This window comes from Quercus lobata, chromosome 4 (assembly GCF_001633185.2).
Source record: "Quercus lobata isolate SW786 chromosome 4, ValleyOak3.0 Primary Assembly, whole genome shotgun sequence".
Taxonomy (NCBI): domain Eukaryota; kingdom Viridiplantae; phylum Streptophyta; class Magnoliopsida; order Fagales; family Fagaceae; genus Quercus; species Quercus lobata.
Genome location: NC_044907.1, coordinates 34,326,221 through 34,344,369, shown reverse-complemented (window position 1 = coordinate 34,344,369; position 18,149 = coordinate 34,326,221). Strand labels below are relative to the sequence as shown.

The 18,149-nt window shown below is 36.4% G+C and overlaps 1 protein-coding gene across 1 annotated transcript; it reads right to left on the bottom strand.

Annotated features, from left to right (window-relative positions):
* Positions 1 to 4,447: 4,447 nt before the first annotated feature.
* LOC115984089 (hydroquinone glucosyltransferase-like) lies at positions 4,448 to 5,885 on the bottom strand. The gene is given in 2 exon segments (XM_031106992.1): positions 4,448 to 4,789; positions 4,791 to 5,885. Coding segments are annotated over 2 exon segments (1,437 nt in total).
* Between the last annotated feature and the right edge of the window lie 12,264 nt (positions 5,886 to 18,149).

The following is an 18,149-nucleotide window of genomic DNA, read 5'->3' as shown; positions in this document are numbered from 1 at the left end:
AATGTGTTAGTGTGACGTAACTTTTTTTTATTTTTTAGAAACCTAGTGTGACGTAACTTCAATAGCAAATCTAGGAAAAAAATTACCCTTAATTAGCATTTCCAAGTCATATCGAAGGAATTTCTTCCTATAATTAATTGGCAAATGTGAGATTATTGACTACTCAAAAATATGAAAAAATAATTAGGTCCTCAAAAGTTTTAATTACCGTTAGAAAATATTAAAACAAAAATAAAATAGGAAACTTATAAAACCAACCCATATTGCAGATATTGAGAGGAGAGAGGTTGTCATATCAAAACTATATATGTTGAGAGGAAACCTTCCTGAGCCTAAATAGTTAGAAAATCCTCTCCATAGATTTGGTGACTTATAAGTTATAACTATGCATATGGTTGAGATTCTTGTGTGTGTTTTCTGTTTTGACCGAATCATAATTTGAGTAACTAATTATTTGCATAAGTTGTTTGGGGTCTAAATCATATTTTTCAATTAATATAAGAGCATTCAGATCTTGTAGGGGTCAAAATAGATTTTTTTCAATAGTATCAAAGCCTAAGTACAGTTAGAAATATTTTTCCAAGATTGTGCAAGGCTCATAGAGATTCCTAGGATGTTAGCCTGCGTGTTAATGAAGGCAGGTTGAGATAACAAAAGAATGATGCCATCAAAGTTGCGAAGACCCATGATTGCTCCATACTTTTATATGGTGAGATAAATCTCCTCAATGTTAAGATTAATTTTCAAGGGTTCAAGTATTAAATTAGACTTATTTTTCTGTGTAATCTTGAGTAGAATGTATTCTAGGACATTCATGTACTCTTGTAGTTTTGTCAGAGATTTTCAAAGGGAAAGATTGTTAGGGTCATATGTATATGTAATTGGCATATCCTATAACAAAATGTACTTGTACTTGGGTAGATCTAAGTGGATTCAAGGTTATCATGAAGTACTTTGAAATAGTTTTTCTAGTGATAGTATTGAAGACATGAAAACTGCTCAGAGAGAAAGTGGTGAAAAGCTGAAAACTGGGATCTTGATATCTGGATTGACACTTTCGATCTATTGAGATTTAATGAACCTCAATACCTACCTCAATCTATCGAGTTGACAGTTTTTAGAATATAGCTCGCAATGTTTTATTCTAATTGACTATTTGTTTATGGGTTTGTGTAAACCTAATAGGAATATGAGAGCCTATTTAAAAGGCTCATTAAACTCCTATTTAAATAAAGTGGTAGAGAAAGAAAACCCTAAGACTAATGCTTCATAAGGTTTTCTTATTGAAACCCTAATCTCCAACTGTTGAACCAATGAGATCAGAAAATAAAAGAAAGAGATCTTGTTGCGCCTCTTGGTTCTATACCAAGCAAAGTCTTTAACACCAATAATTGAAGATCTTATTCTTTTATTTTATTTAATTATTTGAAGCTACTGCAAATCAACTATAACAATCTAATGAGTTGTTGTACAATTAGTCACATACTGAGATTCGTGCAAAGCAGTTAATCACGGATTGGAGATCTATGTAAAGAAGAAGTCTTCTACAAGATCAAGTCCAATTGGGGATTAGGGCAAAGGTCCAACTATAGGTTGGTATTTTGAGATAATTCGGGTAGTGGTAAGATTTCTTATATTTTTAATCTTTTATTCTAGATTAGTGGATTCTTTGAAGTGATGACCTAAAATTCACTCGGTGGGGGGTTTTTGCCTTGTAAAGGTTTTCCTCATTAGTCAACAAATCACTTTGCCAAATTTAATTTCCACTGCACTCTAGTTTAAATTTGAGATTTGTTTGTGCCTCCACAATATTGCATGTAATTTAGATAATTAATTAACTTAGGTAATTGAATTAACTAACTAGGGTCAATCTACAACCCAATAGAAAGCAACACATAGAGGACATGAGACAATATCCTCTTGTAGTGACTTAATAGAGTACTAAGAAACATGTAAGTGGGACATCACGATGCTACATTTTTTCTTTGACAAAAAAAAATCTGTGTCAGAGATTAGAAAAAATCATCTTTCAAGTAGGTTTACTACAAATCAGATTACATGTGTGTGCAACAAGTCGGGGAAGTTTACTGCTAAACAAGACATTCATGAAAGATTGAAGATATTTCTATGGATCGAGAATAGTAACAAAGGCTTTGCCTATGAGTTGAGGAATAGGATAGTTAAAAGCCCTCGGGGAGAGGGGGGGGGGGTGCTGAAAGCTTTTGTCTTATGTTGCATGGATATCAAAAATGAAAGGCTGTAAATGAATCAAGCTGTTCATAAATAATTTGGGCTTAAATCGATAAAAAGTTCATTAATGTTTATTTGTTTATAAACAAGCCAAAACTCGATACAAAACAATCTAAGTTAAAATTCATTTATGGGCTTGGTAATAAGCATAATATGAGCTTAAGAATTAAAAAGCCACTCGTTAAAATCAAATAGGTCTGACAATAAGTTTGATATGGATCGGACTTGATAATATACTTGTTTTAGATCTTAAGCTCAAAAGCTTGATATTGTACACGAGTTTGAACTTGGTATTTAACTTGAGCTAGACTTGATTAATGAATTAAGCTGAATTCAAATTTTTAGACGAGCTCGAGCTCAAGCATCATTTATAGGTTTAAATTGAGTTCGAGCTAAATTTGAACATTTTACATTCGTTATTAAGTCAAACTTAAATGCTCACTATTCAATAAAGGTCGGCTCATTTATAGCCCTAAATTGTATTAAATATAATTTTGATGCAGTTGAAAAGAATGGCAAAACTTGTGTTTCTTTTATTGAGAGAAACCATTACGGCTAACCGATATATATAATTAGCTCTCAAATTTTGGGGCAACGTCAATTCAGGGTGCGGAAGCGATGGCGATAAACTTCGCGGTAAGAGTATCTTTCAACAACAACCATAATTGAGTAGCAACAGAGATGATTAATCGATAACTTCTTCAACTGAACCCCTAACACTGTTTAGAATTGGGTTGGGCCCTTAAGAAACATAACCTTGTACATACTCTTGCCAATTGAGTTTTTGTTTGGGCTAGCTTGAATCGCTTTGTGTGACAGAAGATTAAAAAAAGAGGCAGAGCTAGTAGCTGGGCCGACCATCTACAAATTAGAAATTAGAAAAACCATATAAAGACATGATATAGTCAAACAGTCAACAACGATACATGATGAAATGATATGTAATAAAATAGACTATTGAGTACAAATATTCTATTTAACTTTTTGTATTTAACCGATTACAACTTACTATATATTTGATTAACTATTTTAATAAAATAAGAAATATTTAAAATGAAAAAAAAAAATTATATGGCAATTTGTAATTGGTAGAGCACAAAGTGAAACACAAAAAAGTAGTATAAAAGATTTGTATTTCTAAAAGAGAAACAAAGACTAGCTTAAGTTATTCTGGGACATAAAGCGACTACTTTAAATAAAGTTTGTTCTTAAATTTTAAATAGTAATAAAAAATTTATTTAACTTTTGGTATTATTTTTTCATTTAAAATCATTTGTTAGATGCAAAATTATGAATCAAAACTAATTCATAGTATTATTCAATGACTATACAACTAAAATAAACACTATCTATTAAGTGAAACATCTATATACTAAAAAATTATGATTGAAAATTTTAATAAAATTATATATTTAATATCTCAAAATAAAATCTGAGTATAAATATAGTTACTATTAATTAGTTATACATTTATTTAATTTGTTTGTACAAAAAAATAATTCTTTTTTATTATATAGAAGTGTTGACGTGGAAAAAAGAAAAGAAAGTGAAGGTGAAATTTTATTTAAACAATATTTTTTTTTTATTATAAAAAACTTAAGAGCTATCTTTGAAGAAAAAAATAAAAAGGAAAATAAAGCAAGAACTAAAGCTCTTAGCAAACTGTCAAACCTGAAGTGACGGACTAGACTCATTGCAATGCTCAATGGAGAAGATAGTATGAATTGCAACTAAGAAACTTAAGAAAAAAAAAAAAAAAAAATATTCACTTTCCAGCAATTAGTGTAAAATTGAGGTTGGCGAATTTTTTTTTTTTTTTTTTTCTTTTTTAAGAGAGAGATCGAGAGAGTAATTTTTCAGCATTTGTGTGTGGGATAGTAATGAGTTCTACACTCTAAAACTGACAAAAGCAAACACTCATTGCCTCATCTAATGAAAGTATTTTTCTTTTTCTAGTTTTTCTTTGTTAAAAAAAATTACTTTTTATTTATTGGCTATTATTTGGGGCTTAATTGATACTCCCTTTAGTACATAAATATTTCTATTGGTTAAAATTTGAGAACTTTTTTTATTAGGAGTCTTAGGCGGTTGCTTACTTGCCTCATACCATGAGCCAGCCCTCACAAAATTGATTACCATACAAAATGAAAAATAAAGAGGAACAAATTAGAAAATTGAGCAAGAAAAGTATTGTGTCCTAAAAGGAAGGTTGATTTTTCCATTGGGATGCTAATGCAGAGAGTGCCCTAGTAGAAGACCCATCTACACTTAGTGCTTTCTCAGCAGCAATCTTTAAGTCTTTTATATGCTTATGAACTTTCTTGCCTCCTTCTCCGACCATAAGATCCTTTACGACTTTTGCAATTTCCTCTCGGTCTACTAAACCTTTCTCGTTAGCTTTAGGTCTCAACGCCACTTTTAGATCCTCACCTAATAATACTGCATTCATTTTTTGTTCTGCAAAAAACGGCCATGTAATAAATGGTATTGCTTGCATGATACTTTCCAGGGTCAAATTCCAACCACAGTGACTTAATTAAGAACCCACCAGTGGAGCTGTGGCTAAGCACTTGGGCTTGTGGTGCCCAAGAAGGCACCATCAGACCCTGCCCTTTGGCCCAAGGCACCATCAGACCCTGCCCTTTGGCCCTCTCTACAAACCCTTTTGGTAAGAAAGCAAGAGGGCTCTTGTCATGGCTTTGGTCATTAAGGTACCCAGCATTTGCTGATTCATTTGGACTTCTTACCACTGATAAGAACTTTTGGCCACCCAATTCCAATCCTAAGGTTAGCTCAGTCATTTGGTTATAAGAGAGAGTTCCACCGCTACCAAAACAAACAAATAGGACAGACTCCCTTGGCTGATTGTCCAACCATCTTAAACAATCAGACCTATCAACCTGATTACTTGAACCAATTTGCATGATGGGTCCAACTGGATAAAGTGAGATTTTTCCTACTTCTTCTTCGAAAGCTTTTATAGCACTTCCTTCGAATTCCATGAAGGTATTAACCATAATACCCTCAGTTAATCGGAGTTGTTTTCCGATGCGAAAAATCTCTTTGTAATACTCACTTGTTCGATCTTGAGCAGGTTCTATAAGATCTCTACCGTGAATAGGTATGCACCCCAGAACTTTCAATGGCTCTGATAGGTCTCTATACTCGCATGAAACTGTCTCGTCAAGCTTTGGCAAATGCAAAAGCAAAGACAAAACCATAGCATTTGCGGGGAAGAAAATGTAAGGTGAGATGTTGAGTTCCTTAGCAACATCTAGTGCCTCAGTCCCAAAAAGATCAACCACAAAAGCAGCCAACCGAGCTGTTGCAACTAGTGACTTTAACACATCAAGGAGAGATGGGAGTGAACGTTTCATGGTGAGAATAATTCGGCTTCCAGGCATTACGCCTTCGAGGTTATCCAAGCTCACTGGAGGAAGAAAGACATGGTCTATGCTTGTGGGCAAGGCTTCGAGGACTTCTTTCATGGCTTTGGACGGAGGCCCAAATGTGGGAATGATACATGTGACATGGAAGTCGTGATGAAGAACAAGTAGCTTGGCAAGCTCGACAAAAGGGATGAGGTGCCCCATACCTGGACTTGGTAGAATAGCTATGCGAGGCTTTTGTTCCATTGTCAATATGTAAGCTAATGACTCGTTTTGAAGAGAAGGCGTTTGAAAGAGAGACGATGATTTTTATGTTTGAAAGGTTGCATGGTTTTTTGTATATATAAAGATTTAGGAGTACATATTTTCAAAGTGATAAGAACATACTACACTTGATTTTAACCAGCCGAAAAAGGTATTGGAGTATATGTTAACTAATCCACAAAAACCAAAAAAAAAAAAAAATAATAATAATAAAATAAAATAATAGTAATAATAATAATAAAAATAAATAAACAAACAAAAAAGGGTATATGTTTAAAAGTTTTTGGTATAGTAGCATAACATTTATTTCCATTTGGATTTTTGTTCTCGGTGTAGTAAATTGACATAGAATTACAAATATAACTTCGAAGAGTTAATTGATATATATATATATATGAGACTTGTAATTCTATTTTATTTTATTTTTTTTAATTTTAACATATCATCCTAGGTAGTAACAAAGTCAAAATTTCAATTTAAGAGAGGCAAAATTAAAAGGAATTTTTTTTTAAAAAAAATCAACCTAAAAAATATCAGTCAATATCTATAATAAAATAAATAAAAAATTGTAAATAATGGTAATGTCATACAAAATATAATATAAATTTAAACTAAAATTTAATATTTCAAACCTAGTTTAATTTACTTGAAAACACTTGACTTTTTTTTTTCTTCCATTTTTTTTTTTTGGTATTTTTTATTTTGAAACTATTGAATGATTTCTTCATTTTTCAATACAAGTTTGTTTAAAACTCGATCTGGACTCATTATCACACTCATAATTCTCCATAATTTCAATAAATGACAACTATATATTTTATATCATTAAAGTAAATAATAAAAATAACTAATTCATAGTTATTAACAATCGAAGTAAGAGATTAATCTAAATAAATACATAAAGTTTAGACATTTAATTTAATTCCTTAAAGTAAATTAATAAATGTAAGGACGCGTTTCGTAGCGGACCGTAACAGTGTCGGGTTCGCGCGTGAAAAGGCCCCTAACAATATCATTTGTAAAGCGTGGGTTTGGAAGGCTAGGCCTCGGTTGACAGGCGGTGGGCTTTTCGTGGTATTCATACAAGTTTCGGTTTACCTTCACCCTTGGAGTCTTTCTCCTGGAGGTGGGTTGGGAGGCTCTGGTTTCTGGCCATTTTTCCCAACCCCCCCCTTAGGTTACCTCTTTTTCCTTTTATATTCGCCTGTGTTCATTGTCCTTCGTCCACGTATAGGGTCAATCTTTCCAAAATTGATACTTGTCCCATCAGCCCATATTCAAAGTCGTTGGGGGTGGTTGTAAAAGCTAAAGACTGCGGCTCTATCAGGTTCAGAGCATTAAATGATAATAACAGCAGCTTTCCCCGGATATTTTAGATCTTTTTTCCGAGTTTCAGTTTTATACCGTTTTTACCCTTCTTTACGAGGGGGAACTTTGGGTCTGCCGAGGACTGAACTACCCTCGGCGGTACCCAAAGTCTATTTTGTTGAACTTGGGCTATAATCCTCCTCGGCTTGGCCCATAAGTCATTTACGCCCTACATTAGCCCCTCAAAACCCGGCTGTCCAACCTCTGGGCTGGACAGGGGGGTTTTGGTGACTCCAAACCTCTTCCTGTGGCCCAATCCACTCGGCCTATTTAAACACGCTGGCGGTTCCTCATATGCCCAAGAGATTCACCGGTCTACGAGATAGTTTTTAATTTCGCGCTTGAAGCGTTCTTATTGCTTGGGGCATCCAAAACGAGCTTTGAATAATCACTATTTACGAGACTACTTTTAACTCGACGGTTTATTTTGATGGGGTGGGGAAGTGGAACCGGCGTGTTTGGGTTTGCTGATTCCTTTGGAGATCTGAACCCATTAAATGCCCCCCGCTCCGCCCTCTGTATAAATAGGACAGGAGGAGGTTATTGTTTTTACCAAAAATCCCTTTTCATCCCCCTGTGACTCTGGAATACTTAGTCTCCCTTAGGATTCGGTTTACTCGCTGGTTTATACACCTAATCGTAAAATACTTTACCATAACAACAAGGGATGCAAAAGCCCCACCCCTCCCAAAAACGCCACGTTCCGATAAAGCTTATCATGGCTCGATCGGGACAAGGATGGCGAAGACTCAAAATCAACCTCATCCTTCTTTCAGTCAAAATCCGAAGCAGGGACTTGTCACGTTAAACTTTCGACGTGACTGAGTCGAGAACACCCAAGATCGTTACCATCCGGCTCCTCACGAGCGTACCTAATATGGCACCGGCGTGTTAGGAGTCAGGGCTGAGACAGGGGCTAAGTGCTTCTGTTTCTCCCTCTTTTGCTCCTTGGTGCCCTCCTCCGCCTTCCTCTTATAGTCTTCCCAGCACCAGTTCCGCCCTGATGCTGTTTCTTTTCTATCTTTTGTTCCTCCCTTTGTCTCTTCATTTCTCTCTCCTCTTCTCCTCCTTCTTTACTCATGTCCTCCATCTTCTTTATTCATTTTCTTTTTTAAAGTGAGTCCCTCTCTCAGTATGAGCATCAATGAGGCAGAGATTGGAGAAACTTTGAAGACGAGTTCAAAAGACGCTTGACAGTTTACTTTTCTGTACTACAGATGTAATGGTTGCTTAGGCAGTTCTCATTTTGTATAGGCTCGTTTGAGCCCCTTTTTGTATGTTGTAGCAATTTTTCATATTAATAAAGGTTGTTGTCTACCTTATTTCGCATATTTTGTTCCTATTTTTTTTTAGATCTACAAATGCTGCTTGATACGATTATATAGCATCTAAATCAATGACGACTAAGACCAAAAGACTTGATAATAAAAAAAACGTCGCCATAACTTTAATAGAAATGCCTGGCCTAATAAGGCCAACCAACGAAGAGTAATACTTACCCCATGCTAGCCGAGGTGAAAAACGAAGGCTTGATGCCGTGTGAGAAATAACCGTCCGAGGACATATCCCCCGCCAAATGAATAGCCCTCTTATACGATTAAATGCTGAGGCGTCCCACCATCTTCCTTACCCCTTTATTGGCCTTAACCTTTTATGGTGTTTAAGCCGTAGACGAAGTGACTTAACGTTTTTATCAAGTAGCCCATCTTACGAAATTCAAGTCTTTACTTACCCAAGTAGTTGGTTTCCCCATAGGCTTGAGTCCGAGGACCACGCAAGACCTAGGCTCTGTCTAAAACCTGTAATTTTTATAATTCTTTGTACTTGGTTTCCCCACAGGCTTGAGTCCGAGGACCATGCAAGACCTTGGTTCTGTCCAAAAACTTGTAATTTTTATAATTCTTTGTACTTGGTTTCCCCACAGGCTTGAGTCCGAGGACCATGCAAGGCCTTGGTTCTGTCCCTGGGCCCATATGCTGGATGGGCCTGGGCCGCTGATTTACTGGGCCCACAAATTAAGAGGTGTTACCATAACCTTTGACCACGCGGTACCTTTTGGCGTCCCAATGTTCGAGGTGCACCTTCTCGAGACTTTTTTAATCTCAGGGTTGCAGACGACGTTGGAAATCGAGCCAGAGACGTTTTGTCTGTAGCGTTCCTTGGGACGCTGCGCGAATTAAATGCCACCGGTTTACTTCTGGGTATAAATGGGATAGGGGATCACCTCACTTGCACATGAACTCTCCCTTTCCCTTCAGAACTATATTTCTTCGATATCCGCGATCCCTCTCCCTAGTGCCACTGCCCCAAAGCAAGATGTCTGAGGCTTGGATAGGGATGAAAGGTCTCCGCGCGCTCCAGAGGCACCGAATCCTCAAGGTGATATGGTATGGACAAGGATGGCACAGATTCAAGCCAGTCCTCCGTCTTGATGGAGGGAAGATGGTATTCCTCCCTCTTTTAGTCAAAATCCGAAGCAGGTTCTGGTCATGCCCGATTTTTGGTATGTCAGAAAAAGGGATTTCCACCATCAGCACTGTCTACTTTGTGGCAGGCAGATTTTTGCGGGGGCTTCCCAACTTCCGGCTCCCTGCACTTTTTTTGTAGATGGTGTTAGCCTGAGGTCAGGTTCTTTTGCTGCCTGAGTTACGGGCGTGCAAAAGCATGGAGGAATGGTTTCCTTAGACAATAACTCGGCGCAGTAGCCAACCTCTCCTCTGAGCTGTCCCCACGGCCTTCTGTCCACTCGCTTGTATTTTCCTTTACTTATGCAGTCAGCTTTAGTGTAAGCTTGTTTCAGCCTTTCATTGTACACTGTACTGTTCTTTTGTCTTAATAAAATATGTGCCTACTTCTCCATACATATCTTTCTTCTCCATAACAACTACTTTATGCATGAACATTAAATGCAAGCCTACCCTTAAGGATATTCCAGGCAGAAAAAAAAAAAAAATGCTTTAACACAGGTTCCTACTAATTTAAACTCACAAATATTATCAAGTACAGCAATGGTAACTTCCAATAAGTTAAATTCTTGGAACTAACCGGGATAAGCGCTGAGTACTACGTGATGCATGCTAGACCAATGTCCGAGAACGATAACCTCTAAATAATTCGTCTGAAAGGGTAACTAGGTAGCGAGGGACTTTGGTTGTGCTTTTGGGGTAATATGTTGCACCGTATCGCACCAACCCCTTTAATACTGGGGGTCTGAGGGTAGGCCGAGGAATCCGCGCAATCAAGGTATTAACCCGTCTGCTAACGCGGAGTTCTCTTCGGAGGGATTTCGAGGTTTACAGGCCATAGTTTTTTCTTTAAATAGTTAATTCCTCATCCAAGTAGTTGGTTTCCCCTGAGGCTTGGGTCCGAGGACCATGCAATGCCTTGGTTCTGTCCAAAACCTAGTTTTCATTACATCCAGGTAGTTGGTTTCCCCTGAGGCTTGGGTCCGAGGACCATGCAATGCCTTGGTTCTGTCCAAAACCTAGTTTTCCACATCCAGGTAGTTGGTTTCCCCTGAGGCTTGGGTCCGAGGACCATGCAATGCCTTGGTTCTGTCCAAAACCTAGTTTTCATTACATCCAGGTAGTTGGTTTCCCTGAGGCTTGGGTCCGAGGACCATGCAATGCCTTGGTTCTGTCCAAAACCTAGTTTTCCACATCCAGGTAGTTGGTTTCCCAGGCAGGACCATTGAGGGTAGTTGGTTTCCCCTGAGGCTTGGGTCCGAGGACCATGCAATGCCTTGGTTCTGTCCAAAACCTAGTTTTCCACATCCAGGTAGTTGGTTTCCCCAGGCTTGGTCCGAGGACCATGCAATGCCTTGGTTCTGTCCAAAACCTAGTTTTCCACATCCAGGTAGTTGGTTTCCCCTGAGGCTTGAGTCCGCCATGCAATGCCTTGGTTCTGTCGGGTAGCCTTGGTTGCAATGCCTTGGTTCTGTCCAAAACCTAGTTTTCCACATCCAGGTAGTTGGTTTCCCCTGGCTTGGGTCCGAGGACCATGCAATGCCTTGGTTCTGTCCAAAACCTAGTTTTCCACATCCAGGTAGTTGCCGATACAATGCCTTGGTTCTGTCCAAAACCTAGTTTTCCACATCCAGGTAGTTGGTTTCCCCTGAGGCTTGGGTCCGAGGACCATACAATGCCTTGTTTCTGTCCAAAACCTAGTTTTCCACATCCAGGTAGTTGGTTTCCCCTGAGGCTTGGGTCCGAGGACCATGCAATGCCTTGGTTCTGTCCAAAACCTAGTTTTCATTACATCCAGGTAGTTGGTTTCCCCTGAGGCTTGGGTCTGAGGACCATACAATGCCTTGGTTCTGTCCAAAACCTAGTTTTCTCTTTGTGCGGGATCTTGGCCTTAGGGGAGTTAGCTCCTCAGCCAAGCCCCTAGAGTTTATCCATACAGTTAACGTTACAAAGTGCCTAGTTTGCTCTTTATGGGGGACCTTGGCCTTAAGGGAGTTAGCTTCTCAACCAAGCCCCTAATCAAGAAACGTAGTTCCTAACGGAACTTTATACTAGAATTTTATAACTAACGGTTAGATATAACAAAGAAACTCTACCGACCCACTTCCTATACCAACACACAAGCCCTCCCCACAGACGGCGCCAATTGTAAGGACGCGTTTCGTGGCGGACCGTAACAGTGTCGGGTTCGCGCGTGAAAAGACCCCTAACAATATCATTTGTAGAGCGTGGGTTTGGAAGGCTAGGCCTCGGTTGACAGGCGGTGGGCTTTTCGTGGTATTCATACAAGTTTCGGTTTACCTTCACCCCTGGAGTCTTTCTCCTGGAGGTGGGTTGGGAGGCTCTGGTTTCTGGCCATTTTTCCCAACCCCCCCCTTAGGTTACCTCTTTTTCCTTTTATATTCGCCTGTGTTCATTGTCCTTCGTCCACGTATAGGGTCAATCTTTCCAAAATTGATACTTGTCCCATCAGCCCATATTCAAAGTCGTTGGGGGTGGTTGTAAAAGCTAAAGACTGCGGCTCTATCAGGTTCAGAGCATTAAATGATAATAACAGCAGCTTTCCCCGGATATTTTAGATCTTTTTTCCGAGTTTCAGTTTTATACCGTTTTTACCCTTCTTTACGAGGGGGAACTTTGGGTCTGCCGATGACTGAACTACCCTCGGCGGTACCCAAAGTCTATTTTGTTGAACTTGGGCCATAATCCTCCTCGGCTTGGCCCATAAGTCATTTACGCCCTACAATAAAAAAATTGTATTTAGAGAATAAAAATACATTTAAAATAAAATAAAATGAAATAAACAAAAAAAAAAATACATGTTTAAAATTTCTTGGTATGGTAGCATAAAATTTATTTTCAATTGGATTTTTTGTAGTAAATTGACGTGCAATTACAAATATAACTTCAGACAGTTAATTAAAATATGAGACTTGTAATTTCCTTTTGTTTTAATTTTAACATATTATCCCGGGAATGAAAACCATTCTCTTGAGCTTTAAAAAGGTTAAATCTTATGAAACTATATATAGCGTAGGCAAAACCCAGTAGCTCACCCCGAGTTTGACCTCTCCGATTATGAAAGGAAGCCCCACTTTACTTTCTTCCCCAGTAAGCTAGGAAGGTTTGATTTAGTGTGACATAACTTCAAACGTAAGATGATCTTTTAAATTTTGGCATTTGTTAGTGTGATGTAACTACATACGTAAAACTTTCAACTTTGTTTAAATAATGGCATAAAACGTACTTACATGTCTTGGTGTGACGTAACTACTAACGTAAATTGTTTCTCAAAAAAAAAAAAAAAAACTAACGTAAATTGTTTAAATAATTTACAGGGAGATACATGTGGACCAAAGTCTTCTAAACAGGTAGACTATTATAATACCAGATTTGGCGATGAAGTGAACAACTAGTGGAGAAGACTCCAAAGGAAAAACACTATGAGGTTATAATCTCTGATAAAGAAATCCACTATATGAATAGAAATGATACAATCTAATTTATTGACATAGGGTCTGTTTGAGATCCACTTAATTATCTTGTTGAAATTGAATTTTTTTTTTGTTGAAAGTGTTATAAATAAAGGTAAAAGTTAGCTCAAATAGTACAGTAAGATTCATGAATAGTATCAAAAAGTGCAATGGGATCCATAAATTGTAGCAAAAGTAAGCTAAATAGTAAAATAAGTTGGCTTTTTAAATTGAGTCAAACACACACGTAATCCTACACCAGCTCCAAACCTTCTGAACAATTCTATATGTTTTTCTTCTGAACAGTACTAGCTAGCTAGGCTCTTGATCATCAATACAGCAACATTGTTGTTGAATATAGACTTTTGAATCACAGGTTGATCAAAACTAGGCTTAGATTTTCTCTGTCCTTGATGCATGGTAACGGTCTCTAAACTCCTTAATGAAGTTGTGGTAATAAGCGTTTTATAATTTGCATATAGGATAGGAAAAGACAAGGCAGCACTGAACTTAATCAATCAAAACGCGTCAGATTTTGGTTTCACAATTTTCGATTAAGGAAGCTATTGTTGAATATCTATCGAAAATCATCTTTCAATCGATCTAATGAATGTTAAAATTAAAGATTACTCTTGAACAGTGTCTTCTTTTGAGTTGCATATTAAACTTTTAAAGTGTAAAGTAAGAAAAATTTACGAATAGAAAATTTATGACAAAACATGGTTTGATCGAAGTCATAATAGACTCACACCATGTTCAAATAATCTATAAAGATATGCAACTTTCAATTTTCAATTTTTTCTTGAATGAGTGAAATGAGCTCTATTTTTATTTAGTGATGTACAATGAATGGTTTTTGTTGGGTTTAGACCCTGTCAAAACTCTTTATTTAACCAATTTTAAGGCCAACTTGATAACTAGGTTAATTATGGAAGCCTTAGGTTAAACATATAATCATAAATATCATGAAGTATGGAAATTTAAATAAGAGATGATATGATGACCCAAAAAACCAATAAAACAAATTGTATCACAGGAAAAACCTTGGAGGACTTGACCTTATCAACCCCGAGGTGAATAGATTCACTATTAGATAGAGATATACAATTAGAATAACCCTATTCATTGTAAATCTAAGTACAAATACCGAACTAAGCTCAGAATCCCAAAGATGTCTTCGATAATAATTTGTTGTGCCATGAACCTCCAATTCACGACTCCAAGACCACCCTTGAAGGCTTTCGCCAACGTAGGCCTCCACTCTATGACTTCAAGATCACACTTGAATGTTTAGATCCAGCACTATTTATGGCTGGTATGAGATAGCAACTTCTACAACATCGGATCATAAGTTTCTTCAAAGAATATCACCAATAGAAGATCTGAGATTGTTTTGGGTACAGAAACCCCAGATATAGAATATGAGGCACATGGGACACTTTTTCTATCCTCTAAAAGCTCTCTAGGGTTAGTTTCTTATGTCCTTTAAATACCACAACAAACAAATCACGAATTTGGGTCGAAATGGACAAGTTATAATGTCTTTTCATGTTTGTTGATTTTTACTGATCCTATGATTTTCAATAGGTCAAACACCAATTGAATAGTTTTGACAAGTTGAACACTATTAAGTTATGGTTTTTCACATAACATTTATGTTGGCTTATTCCATGACAAAAAGTGTTGTAATTGCATTAATTTATTTCTTTGTATTTTGTGGGATTTATCCTCTTGGTACACTTGTTTTGGTTTAAATACTTAAGTGTGATCATTGACCCTTTGTGTTTATGGCCATGGATAGTGTTTTGTGTGCTTCTTTGCATGTTTTGGATGATGTTGATTGTAACATGCCATATGTTTGTAAAAATGTGAGTGTTTATCCTCTTGGTTGTGATGACATGTTACATGACTCTTTGGTTGTTGTTAAAATTCCAAATGTCAAACTCTTAAAGAAAAAGTCAAAAAAATTTCATGAGGTTTTGAGCAAGTTCATTGGTGAAAAGGATGATTTGATTTCTAAGCTTAATGAATACAATAAATTAGTTGAGAAATATAAGAAACTTTCTGAAAATATTTTTGAAAAGATGAAAGAGTTTGAATGTTTGAATGTGGACTTGGATGCTAAACTTGTTTTGTCTAACAAACTTGTCGATGATCTTAAATGTGGAAATGAAGATCTTAAGATGCATGCCAAATGTTTGATTGTTGAACCTATTGCTAAAAAGGAAGAAAATCTTTGTTGCAATCATGTTGTGTTGCTTGATTTTGTACTTTTTGTGAGTTCTACCTCCATAGACAAATCGGTGTACATTCCTTCACACAAAAGAAATCAAAAAGTGAAGAGAAAGACTTTTAAGCCAAAGCCTTTGTTTAGGTCTCATCCTAGAGATTTGAATGGATCTAAGTTTGTCCCTACTTGCCACCATTGCGGTGTGATCAGTCACATAAGACCTCAATATTCTATGTTGAAGAAAGAACAAAACCATGTTGTTAGATCCCTCCCTAAAAAGCCTAGTGGACCTAAACACATTATTTGTCACCATTGTGATGCCTTTGGTCATTTGCTCTAAATTTTAAGCTCTTAAATGAATTAAAAAAATAAAAAAGAAAAAAGAAAACAGAAACTTAAGCTTCTTGGAAGTTGTGTCCCTAAAAAGCCTAGTGGATCTAAACACATTATTTGTCACCATTGTGGTGCATTTGGTTATTTAAGACCCCATTCCTCTAAGTTTCAAGCTCTTAAAAGAATTTTTTTTTTTTTTTTAAAAAAAGGAGAAATTTAAGCTTCTTGGAAGTTGTGCTTCAAAAGCTAAATTGGATTTGATTGAAAGTGGTAAATTGTTAAAGCATGTGGTTAATGCTCTTACCTCCTTGTCTATGTGCATCTCTAGTTTTCATTCTTCTAACTCTCGTCTCACTTCTCATGAGATACTCATTCCAAACAATCGTTCCGTTTGGAAGAGGTAGGGTTCCTATGGTTGAGCTTTTGCTCCTTTAGTCATTGATTTAATTCTTTCAATCTTTGTAGGACTCTTCATGCATTAGATGCTTCATTATCATGCATTTGCGCATCTTGCATCTTTTTATAAGCATTGTTTTCATTGTTAATCTTACTTTATTGCTTTTGTTTTATGTGAGTTAAAAATCCAAAAACTCATAAAAAGTAAAAAATCTCAAAAAGTTTGATCGCTTGTGTTTTGTCATATCGCATATGAGTTTGACCTAGTACCTTCGTACTAATGGCATAGTGTATTTAGGAGCTTAGCTTGTTATATATGCACATATTGAATATGAGTAAAACCTAGAAATCTACGTTTGATTGTTGTAAATAGATCTTCAAGCTTGTCATGAATGTCTAGCCAATAGTCTAGATTGTTCATGATACATGCGTAGACTTGACCCTATATATCTCCTCACATTTATTTTATTTTATTTTTTTATGTCAAAAGGCTTTAAACTTCAATCTCTAAAAGGAGAAAGAACTGAAAATGTTTTGCTTCGAAAACTAGTTAGACTAGGAAAAGGTGGAGCAAAAATGCATTCAAAATGTATCATGCCAAAGCTAAAGGCTTATTCTTCAAAGAAATTTAAAAAATTTCATGGCATCGTTGCCCAAAAATTGAGTTGTATTGAAAAAAAAGTATAAAAAATGGAAGCCAAATGAAAAGCTTTCAATCATTGTAAACACTTTGGTGAGGAGTTATATATGTTCATTTCTACTAGTGAGATAGGTCACTTAACTTCGTACTATTTGTGTATGATTTGATTGAATTAATCATTGAAACTTCATACTAGACTATGGACTAATTTATACTTGATACCCACAGACAACACACAAGTCTAATGTTCAATGTATATCTATTTCATTTGTGTGATTATACATGTTTAAATGTGATGTGTGTATGCGCAATTGCTTGATGATAAAACCGAAAAAGATTTTTGAGTATTTTATTTGTTTCTGGAAGTGATTTTTATCACTTTGTTTTTGAAAGTTTTTCTCAAAATGTCAAATTCTTTGTGTTGAAAAACTGTGTTTGGCCATTTCAGGCAGAGAGTTTCATGACTCCTTCGTGAAAGGTTCACAACTTAGACTTGACCAGCGAAATTCTGCCCTGTTCATCTGCACATTTTGTGAGTGGGTTCACAACTAGTTCACAAGTCACTGACTCGTGAAATGCAAAAAAAAACAGTTTTTAAAGGGCTCGAAAATTCAGTTTTTCAAAATACTTGTCTTTTTGCACTCCGCGACTCCCACCCCCCAAAACTCAAAATTTCTTCCAAAACTCATCAAAACCCTTTTGGATTTCTACTCTAAGACTTCTCCAAGGTATTTTTCATCACTTGTAATCTTTCAATTCCTTGATTTTGTCTTAGATTACTTAAAACCTAGGGTTGGGGTTTATTTCAGTGTTGGGTTGGGAAAACTTACTTTCTTGCAAAAAATTTCAATTTTGTTGATTGGGCTTAGTCCTATTTTGTTTGTTGATGATTGTGTTGGCCCCATGAGGCATTTTGAACATGTATTTAAGGCATATTTTTCATATTTTCATGCATTGTTTTTCATATAAAGTTATTGTATGCATGCTAAGTGTTTGATAAAATGCCCTTTAGTCATTTTCTCACTCATTTGGACTCTGATGAGTACCAAACTTTGAGATTTTTCATGTTTCCTCACTAGTAACATGTTTCGTTTATTGGTTGTGTATTTTACAGACCTTGCCCCACTTGTGTATTTCTCATGTTTTGTTCATGCATTGAACATAGCCACCTTTTGCATACACCTTTGCTATCCATGTCATGCCTTTGTCTACATCTTGTTTCCTCATCCTTAACGCGTCATGTTTACTTTATACTTTGTAGCATTTTTTTTCTTTTTTCTTTGAGCTTTATTTCTCATTCATCTTATACCCCTCATGCATCTTTATTCTTGTTCATATCTT